Genomic DNA, 10,321 nt, shown 5'->3' with positions numbered 1-10,321 from the left:
GGGGGTGTGGAGAGGGGGGTGTGTGGAGGATTGTGTGGAGGGGGGTGTGTGGGGAGGGGAATGTGGAGACAGGGGTGTGTGGAGAGGGGGGTGTGGAGAGGATTGTGTGGAGGGGGGTGTGTGGGGAGGGGAATGTGGAGACAGGGGTGTGTGGAGAGGGGGGTGTGGAGAGGATTGTGTGGAGGGGGGTGTGTGGGGAGGGGAATGTGGAGACAGGGGTGTGTGGAGAGGGGGGTGTGGAGAGGATTGTGTGGAGGGGGGTGTTTGAAGCGGGGGGGCGGGGAGTGTGAAGTGGGTGTGTGGAGGTGGGGGGGGGGGGCGATAATTTTAAAAGTATTCCTACAGAGAATTCCTCCGTTGCAAGAAGGACAAAACGAGGCCTGGTGGGAAAGTGCTGGGTTTGTTTACAGTATGTGCAGGAAGTGGTGCAACAACACCAATCCCAGGGACTTCCCCTCCCTGCAGCCAAGGAGAGAGAGAGAAACACTCCAAGCTCCAGACACACACACACATGTAGCACATGGAGAGAGACGCCAGCATAAGGAGCAGTCTGACTCCCTCAGATGAATCTAAAAAGATTGTCTTGGGGTCGGAGCTCCTTCAAAATATATCCCAGTGGCCGGAAAGGTAAATAACTTCAGAAAAAAACTTTCAAAGTGAACCACTGTCGTGACATATGTGGCTATTTCGATTTTATTTGCGGGGGGAAAACAACTTGAAGTAGGGGGGAAGGTCGCTGAATCGTTTCTAGATCGATATAAAACTATATTAAAAGAAATAGCAAAGCTACAGAGGAATTCCAATTCGTGGACAGATACAGTTAACTGACCATCAAACACGTGCGAATTGGATTAAAGAGTTTGGGCCTTGGATTTGAAGGTGTAATGTTCCTATTTTCCCCCCACGGTGTGTGCTGAAAACCCCTTCCTCACCCAGTGCTGGGCCACTATATTTTCTCTATTCATTTCAGTTTCAGCATTACTTTTAATAACACAAAGTTCAGCAAAAAGCAAAATTTAAAAAATATATTTTAAAAAAAACAGGATCTTGAGAGTGAAAAGAAAACAAAACACCCAGCGTTGCTTTTACTTCTTTTTGGGGGGGGGGAATAAAGAGCGCATGATGTGGGCGTTTGCATTAAATTTAGCAGGAAATTGGGGTCATGTGGAGCCTTTTCGAAAAGAAGCTTTTTTTTAAAAAAAAAACTCTGAAAAGAATCGGAATTCTTTTGAGTTTAATAAAAAAGGTTCAGTCCTTCGCTAAAAGACAGGAGGAGAAAGAGCTATTCAATACTAGATCCCCCTCCCAAATCAGCAAACTTTTTATAAGCCTATTTTTTTTTCTGTCTGGGGATATATGTAGTTTAGAATTAACAGCAGGGACTTTAAAAAAAAAAGTCGCTCGGCCTTCCCAAATGAAAGTCAACCTTTTGATTTCAATACTCCCTCTCCCGTTTCATTTCCCCCCCACCCCCCAAACCCAGCAAAAAAAGATCCTTTTAGCGCCATGTGCTCTCTCCCGCCAAAATCCGTTGTAACAGACTGAAATTGCAACCATCTGTTACAGATGATAAGCCGTGCACAATGCAAATTCAGTCGGAAATGAGTGCCAGAAGACGGCCAGTTTTGGGGGGGAAAAAAAGGCACTCTAACCCATGCGTTTTTAAAAATAACTCCACAAACTATTAGCAATCCAATCTCAATGGCCATTAAAAATATTTTGGAACAGCGCACAGCCTTGTACCAACCCGCTTTCGGCTTCTACAACCGATTCCAGATGAAGTAATATCTCCCCCCCCCCCCCCCCCTAAATGTGGAGTCCAAAAGCAAGAAAGGGTTTTAAAACAACCCTCCCTTTCCCTTACTCAAACATTTCGCAATAGCTCCTTCACCCTTCCCGATCCAACCCTTTTTGTTGAACTAGGCAGCTCACTCCAAATCCCGCCCAAAAAAAAGCCCTACACGATGTTTAAAAAAAAATCTTTATCAATTAGTAACTTAGGTTTTCTCATCAGTGATGTCATTGTGTGTGCAAATAAAACCTTTAAGCTATACGTGATGCAGAGTTTTACTTTATTTTTTAAAAAATTGACAAACTTTTTTTTAAAAAAGAAAGTTTGTTTTAGTTCCAAAACTTTTTAACTGTTGTTTTTGGTGGGGAGGATGGTGGGTGCAGTTGCTGTCAGTCAAGGAGATTTTTTTTCCTTTTTCAAAAGAAGCCACAGGCTCGGCTGATTTAAATACCAGGGACCCGCCTCCGGGGGGAAGGGAAATTATTTATGGGTGATGTCGGACTGCAAGTTGCTGAAAGTCTGCGGGGCGAGTGGGAGGCTCGTAGCCGAGAGAGGGGAAGGAAAATAATAGCAGCCCGAGACTTGCTGTTTGCTTGGGGAGTCGATCCGATCCATCCTGCCCCGTCCCCCGGCCGCCAGTCTCCCCTCTCGCAAGCCACATCGCCCTGCTCTTGTGTTAACCCGGACACTTCGACATGTCTACAAAGTTCGCCTCATGTTTCTACGATATTGGAGAAGTTTTATGTAAGGTAAAAAAAAAGCCCATGTACTTCTGAAAGCCAAGACGAGAGAGAGAGAGAGAGAGGGGGAAAATCAGCACTATTATAACCAAACCAGTTGCAACTTTTTAAACACCCCCGATCTATCTACGTGTCCGGGTTTTTTGTCCATTTAAGTCTGAAGCTTTAAAACTCCTGTGCGTACGATTTGATCACCCAAACTTTGTCTCTGTTAAAAAGAAACTGCCTTTGATCGAAGCGTTTTAATTCAACTTTTAAAAATGACTTGGCATCCGATGGTGTCTTTTTTTTTAATTTTTCGGTGGAGCAAGGTTTTCGGGACTTAGCTTTCTGCCTTTTTTTTTGTTTGCTTTTAAAAAGGAATGAGCTGTTTTTATTTTGGCTGATATTTTTCTCTGTCCTGTTTGAGGCGGTTTTGTAGAACTTTCTTTCCTGTTGATGGGTTTTATGTTTTAACCCATTGTGTAATCCCTCCCAAAAAGTATTTTAAAATTTATTTTGTATATGGTTGGAAAAAAAATTTGGGGGTTGGGGTGGGGTGGTGGGGTTTTACTGTGGGGAGTGAGAAATTCCTTGATCCGAGATCAGGAATGTTGCCATTATGTTCGGGTGTTCTGATTTAGAACGTTGGTAGTCTGACTTGGAACCTTGGAACGCGCCGAGGTTCTGATTTGGAATGTTGGGGTTTCATTCCCTCCCCCCCCCTTTGCAATTTCTGCCCCAGTTTTTGTGTCAGGGACATTTGGATGGTCCCGGCCCCTCTCCCCTCCTCCCCACTGCCCTTTGCTGCCCCTCACCGGGGCACCTGGAGCTGCACCACCCACTCGGGCCACATGCATTTAGAAAAAAAAGAGGGGGAGAGGTGGGGGGCATGATCCTCCCAACTCACCTCTTGAAGCCTCTCATCGGAGCCCTTTGCCCAACTTTTCGGTTTGCTTTGCTTTCTGTCTTTAAACCACCCCCCCCCCCCCCCCCCCCCACCCCTCTCTCTTAGGGTTGTTGGAAATGGCATGATTTGAGTCTGACGTTTTCTGAGACAAGTATCATTGGTGGAGGGTTTTTTTGTGTTTGGGGGGGGTGGTTCTGTGGTGCCCCCACTCTCCCATATCGTGTTTGCATTATGTTACAAGAAGAGGGGATGGTTGGCTGAGGGACTCCAGGGGTGAGGAGCACCTATGGGTGAAATCTCAAGTCTGCAGCGGTACATATGATCCCTCAGTAACTTTGTTTTTATCACTTGAGTTGTCCAAGGGGCACTGTGCACAGGGATTGATTGGTGCCGACTTCCGCCCAGTTAACCACAGTCCGTCTCTTGTCTGTTCCATGTAAACAAGTTTGAGTCATGTTTCTTGTGTTTGTGACGTCAAGGCCACCCAGCCCTGCAGTGGGGGAGAGGGGGAGGTTACCTGTACCCTAAGGTGGTCGGTCGCCCCTGTGGCCTCTAATACCTGTCAGAAAAGGCTGAACAGCCAAGGGCTCATTCCACAAGGGCAATCTAATTAAGGCCTTTAAAATTATGAAGGCGTTCGATAGTGATGTAGAGTGAATGTTTCCACGTGAGGGAAGATCCAAAGGTAAGGGCCATAAATCTAATAGTCTTTAATAAAACTGGTAAAGGAGTTTGAGGGAATCTCTTTTTTTCTCAGAGTGGAACACGTTACCACATGTAGTAGTTGAGGTGAATAACGTAGATACGTTTAAGGGGAAGCTGGATAAGTACATTAGGATAGAAGTTTGTTTGTAGGATGGGATGAAGAAAGGTGGGAGGAGTCATGAGTTGTATACAAACTAGTTGGGTAGAAAGGCCTGTCCTGGTGCTGTAATCTCTAAAGTGATAGTTTGTTTTCTTCCCCCATCCAGAACAAGATGATTAGCTACAATAACAACATCAATGCAGGCAGCTCCAATGTGCCCCTGCTGGACAGGAAGGCAGTTGGGACCCCAACACTGGTGGACTACCAGAGGAGACATTCGGTCACCCTCGCCAACGCTAACTCCAAGTTCAACCAGAACCAGCTCCTCAACAGCCTCAAGCTGGAGCAGACCAGCACTGCTGCCATGGCCAACAAGGAGAACAAGTTCCGGGACCGTTCCTTCTCCGAGACAGGCCTTCAGAAGCCCCAGAGCCAAGTCAACTCCAGCCGCTACAAGACAGAGCTCTGCCGTCCCTACGAGGAGAACGGGTCATGCAAGTATGGCGACAAGTGCCAATTCGCTCATGGCATCCACGAGCTGAGGAGCTTGGCCCGACATCCCAAGTACAAGACTGAGCTCTGCCGAACCTTCCACACCATCGGATTTTGCCCCTATGGACCCCGTTGCCACTTCATCCACAACGCAGAGGAAAGACGTATGTCGCCCGGGCATGACCAACAGCATCTCCCGCTCTCCTCATCCAACAAGATTGACAGGCCCCGTCTGCAACACAGCTACAGCTTCTCTGGCATCTCCAGTTCCCCCAGTGGGCTGCTGGACAGTCCCACCTCGATCACCCCTCCCCCCATCTTCAGTGCAGAAGACCTGAGCTCCTCCCCTACCCTGCCAGATTGTGCCAGCAATCCCTTCACCTACTCGAGCCAGGAACTAGCCAGTCTCTTCGCGCCCAGCATTGGGATCCAAGTTCCCATGGCGTCCACCAACAATGGCACCCATTCTCCTTCGTTCCTGCTCCGACCTTTGGCTGAATCTCCCCACCTCTTCGAGCCTCCCCCGAGCCCTCCAGACTCTATGTCCGATGACTACCTGAGCAGCTCTGGAAGTGTGAGCGGGTCCGAGTCACCTACCCTTGATCTCAGCAAGCGTCTTCCCATCTTCAGCAGACTTTCCATCTCGGATGATTAACGCGGCCTTCCTCCTTCCCCCACGTTGGAAGAAGCAGAGCTGTCAAAAAAAAACAAATGTACCCCTAATCTGAGCAAGCATTTAAAATGAACTTTGATTTCTTAAAGGCCCAGGTAGCCAGCTTTTGACACACACACACACAAAATTTAGAATTGACTTGCTAAACCCAAACTTGCCAGCTACGTACAGTGTCACTGATGACCTACAATGTGTTTATCCTCGAGTTTTCACTTTGTAGCAAGGGGGACAGCAATGACTGCACACTTATCTCTCATTTTTAATCATTCATTCAATTTTTGACAAATCAGAATGACTGTTTTTTATTTTTTTCCTCATCTATATCTACTTGAGAGCCCAGCAATTTGGGATTTGGAGGGAAGAGTCATCCTGGGATAAACTGTGGTAGATTTGGATTGTCTGACTGGATGGGCCTAGTTGAGTCGAGGCACTTTGTGACAGGACCTGAAGTGAATTTGTTGTCAAACAGCTACCTATCTGCCTGGTCTTAAAGTTCTTAAGTGTGGATTTAAGAATCTTTGAAGAGAATATTTTTTTAAAGAGAATTGAATGGTGTAATTACGCATGATTTGCCGAAACAGATCCTTAATGTAGCAAAAAAAAAATCTACATTTGATGTCCCTTTAGTAGTACCTTACTTTGTCCCTCTTTTCCCCTATCCCTTCAATTGCTGTACTTCTCTGCAGTGGTAGCACCAAGCGAGTGTCTTTGCATAGGGCGGGGGTGCTGAGCTCAATATCAGGTGACTAAAATTTCTTCCTGATGCTTTTGTGGGCAGGTCTTGAGGCAGTAGGCCTGGCATCAGGAGATACCTTGCCTCCCTCTGCCCCAGCTCCCCAGTTTCCCTCTGCTCCCCACTGCCTCCTTGCCCTTCTCTCTACATCCCCTTCCTCGTCCCACCCTTCCATTCAATTTCTCTTTATGTAGTGACAATTCATCAATCCCAGGGACTGGAATTTATCAAACGTAGACTTTGGTTGCTTCCATTAATTGTGAACGGAGACAAATTGTGGCAAGACATTGTGCAGGGCATGGGAAAAGTTTCTTTGGGGAGGAGTTGGGAGAAGAATAATTTTTGTGGGGAGTGGAGTTGGGATTAACTGGCCTGGGGGAGGGGGTGGGCGGGACAATTGCTGGTGATTTTTTTTTTTAATTTAAATGCGGTGCTGGCAATATCATTCTGGCTGCCTTGTTTTTAAACTTTCCAGCACCCAGTGGACAAAATTCAATTCTCTCATTTTTGGGTGAGGGGATGGGAGAGAACCATGAAAGTTTCTTCAGGAAAAAGAATAGCTTTGGATGAACAGCATTATCTTCAGTGAGACAGAGATTGAGAGAAATGGTTTAACCAGCTAGCCTTCAGCCTTGGACTTTGCCAAGTTAGTTCATTTTACTTCTTTTTGTTTTCGCCCTCCCCTGTGTTTTAAATTCAGCAGAATGTTAAAAGGTTTTCAAAATATTGCTTGTCACTGCACACACATTACACACACGTACATACATACATACATACACAAAAAAAAATTGCTTATTTAACTTATCAAAAACATATTTATTGCCAAACATATGCATTTTTGTTTGTATTTATCACAATGATGAACCATAGAAATATATTTTTCTTTTATGTTTAAATTATGATCTTATTAATCTGAAGATTGTGAGGTTTTTCCTTTTTCTTATTTTCGTTTCCACAGTTTAATATATTATACTACAATGATGAGGGTTTTTGTAACGTTACTCTTCAGTTATTTTATTTAATAAAAAAATGTAATTTAAAAACACAAAAACATCTGAATTTATTTATTTTGTAGTTTTCCGCCCCCCCCCCCCCTTCCTTTTTAAAAATAAGTAAATTGATTTTCTCATTTTTATGGCAGCCATGCGCTCACTGCCTTTAAACTCTTGTTGCCAACAGTGGCCTAGTATTTCAGGCTTTTGAGTTAACTTCCATTATACAAGAGATTGTTAAGATGCGGGCTCAGTACTGTGACACAAAAGTGCCTGTCGGAACACATTCCAAGCATTTGATGTATGCCTTCTGTGTAACTAATAATACTTTTTTATTATTGATAGGTCCTGGCCTCTTGTTCAGAGAGAGACAACCAGGAGTTGGCACAAAGGGAAGTTGAATGTATTTTTCCTTCATTGTTCACTACATGGTTTATTTTCTATGTCTGTGTATACAGAATGCTTTTGTAATGACTGGTTCAAATGTAAACCAATAAACCCCAATGGTTTTTTTTCCAAAGTGTGGTAACTCTGGATTTGTCCCTTCTAGAACGGTTGTTGCTTAGTGCTGTGCTAATTTTAGATGGGGTGGGGAGGTAGAGTGAGGGCGTGTTGCTGTTGTGACGCTGAGGAATGTGTAATGAGACATGTGTTAACCTGCCTGTGAATTAACGCAGCCCTGGTAGAAATTTAATACAAAGACAATGGTTACTCAGAGTGGTGTGATTTCAACCCCAAGGTCTTGCTAATGTGCTACAGTGCTCCTACTAAATCAGATCGGCAAATGAAAGGAGTCGGGACAGAGGGAAGATTGGCGAATGGCTGGGTTTAGACTCGATCTTAGATCTAACATGGTGCTGAAACTGTAGAAACTGCTGTGAATTTCTGACTGGTTCAGTGTCAGACATTCTCCTCAGGCTCCATGCCCGGCAATGGTTGAGATTTGCATCAAACCCAGGGTTGGATTCGTATGGATACCTGTAGGCTGAGATGAACCCCAACACAATCCCAGGCAGTGTGCCAGGGTTAAGCATGCATTGGCCTAGTTAACAGCAGGATACACTGCATGCTGAGATGGTCACACCAGCAGAATGCTCTTGCTGTTTGAGGAAAGAGGGAATTATTTGTACGATTTCAACAGGTGAATTGAAAGGCGAACAGCAGGAAATGCCTCGAATCAGAGATGACACAACAAAATTTGCCCTTAAGATGGCGATGGCGGTGTCTTCAGCAGTTTGCTGGATTCTCTAAGCTTCTGAGTTGGGATGAGCCGTTGGGTTCTGGTTTTGGGTTTTGGCACCAGTTCAGAAAGTAGGCTTCCCTGTTTTGGAAGAAAACTCAGCAAGTGGCTGTTTTAGACCTTTTGCTTTTACTGTACCAAATAAAGCTCACAATGCAAACTGAATTGCGCTGTGTTTGAAAGGACCCCTGGCACCCAGCTCTAACCCAAAATTGGATTGGTGGGTCACAACCAATGGCTACAAGAATCCCATTTGAAGCGAGATTGAGTGGTCTTGATCCAAGTACTAGAGCACCAAACCTGGTGGCGATCAGCATAAGGATGGTTGGAGGAGGGAAATGTCACACAAGCTCTTTAGGTTGGGGGTAGGAGCAGAGGATAGGGAGCTTTACTCCGTCTGGCTTATGGCTGATTTGGAAATACCTGTTACACGTGTTATGGGTTTGAAATGGGAAGAGTTTCATTCTTAACCTGGAGCACAGAAATGACCAAAGTTACCATGCTAGGGTTTGACCACCCAGGCAGCAGCAGCAGGCTTTTCAGTCCGTGCCCACAGAGGCTTATTTAGTGCGAGTCCAGCTTGTGAGTGTTGGCTGACTTGGCTTCAGAACTTTCTACTTATTTTAAATTGCAGATGGCAACAACTTTGAAGCAGCATTTTCTTTCCTCCTCAATCACGTGCAACAACCAATTGTGTGATTTGTATTCACGTGGTTGAGCGCTGGTTTAGAATGAAGCTCGTTTGTTTTGTGGCATTGGTGAACTTTCTTTTAACTAAGGTGTATGGAAGGATTTCTTTGCTTCTGGAGTGCTCCAGCTAACATGCTTGTACCACCAAGAAGCACGGATCTGCAGAACACCTGGCTTCTATAAGCTACTAACTTGGGTTCATTTTGCCCTCTCATCAGTGGGTGAGGGTCACTGAAATCGGTGCCCTGTCTCAAAAGTGAAACTTCTGCCAATTTTCATCCCTCGGTGGCTACACCAGGTAACTGAGTATTTCCTATATATTAAACAATATAACTAATACAGTAACAAGATTGAACCAGTTTGTGTCTCTCTAAAACCGAATGTGTCCTGTTCTCTGCACGATACAATAATCTGGTGGATTCACCAAGTGTCTCTCTCTAACTGAATCTCTCCTGTACACTACACAATAATTCAAGTAAACCCTGACAGAAAGCACGCGTATTGATATAAGTTAATGGTAGATGTGTGGATGAACGTCATACTGTTTAATGTTGAGCCCTGTCTAGATCGACTGTTCACATTTAAAACGTGCTCGATTGGAAGACTGGGTCCTAAAGTAGAAGGTCTGTGGCAGGGAAGATTTTTTTTTAATTGTTTCTTTCTCTTCCCTATACTCCATGCCTAACTCTCAAATATAAGGAGGTACTCTGATTGATCTTCGATGCATGTGTGATGTACAGGAAACAAGGTCATCCAAACTAGCACTCTGACTCATGGACCAGGAAAGTCAACCCCATTTGTGCTGACTTATCTGTTTTTTAGTTTGTGCACTTTGAACTTTTGAGTCAGGAGCATTGGATTGGGGATGTTGCCTCATTGGTGGATAAATCCTAAACTGGAACACCCTGGTCTGTTAGTGCTTGCAACGTTAGACAGAGAAATGTAAAATTAATGGGTACTATCACTTGAAATGTGACCTGCAAAGCTTTACCAGAGAATCCTAAGCAGCCACTAAAATGAAAGGGGGCGCACCAGCTTAGAAATTGGAATGTGATCAAAATAGGCTGTGCAGGAGGCCTGTGTGGGTCAACCGGACATGTGGTGTTGGCCCTTGTGCCTCATTATCATATTGAGCCTTTGTGGGCATCGGCAAGTAACTACTATAAGGGGACTCAAAAGATCAAGGGGTGGCAATGGAAGCAGTGGTCCTCACTGAGCCATTAAAGGGAAAAAACGGGTATCAGTCAGTGCAGATTGGGATGGGGAGATCAGGAC

The 10,321-nt window shown here is 45.0% G+C and overlaps 1 protein-coding gene across 3 annotated transcripts; it reads left to right on the top strand.

Annotated features, from left to right (window-relative positions):
- Nucleotides 1–476: 476 nt before the first annotated feature.
- LOC144693296 (mRNA decay activator protein ZFP36L1-like) lies at nt 477–7,636 on the top strand. Of its 3 annotated transcripts, none has more exons than XM_078563060.1 (2): nt 477–627; nt 4,393–7,636. In XM_078563060.1, exon 2 carries the CDS (start codon nt 4,399–4,401, stop codon nt 5,371–5,373), a length of 975 nt encoding a protein of 324 aa, XP_078419186.1. In that variant the 5' UTR covers nt 477–627; nt 4,393–4,398; the 3' UTR covers nt 5,374–7,636. The 3 variants fall into 3 exon arrangements, with proteins under 3 accessions (XP_078419186.1, XP_078419184.1, XP_078419185.1); XM_078563058.1 differs by lacking the exon at nt 477–627 and adding an exon at nt 2,240–2,536; XM_078563059.1 differs by lacking the exon at nt 477–627 and adding an exon at nt 2,303–2,541.
- The last annotated feature ends 2,685 nt before the right edge of the window (nt 7,637–10,321 follow it).

This window comes from Cetorhinus maximus, chromosome 18, assembly GCF_964194155.1.
Source record: "Cetorhinus maximus chromosome 18, sCetMax3.hap1.1, whole genome shotgun sequence".
NCBI classification, from domain to species: domain Eukaryota; kingdom Metazoa; phylum Chordata; class Chondrichthyes; order Lamniformes; family Cetorhinidae; genus Cetorhinus; species Cetorhinus maximus.
Note: the sequence above shows the minus strand (reverse complement) of the source record. Positions and strands in the feature narration are given on the sequence as shown.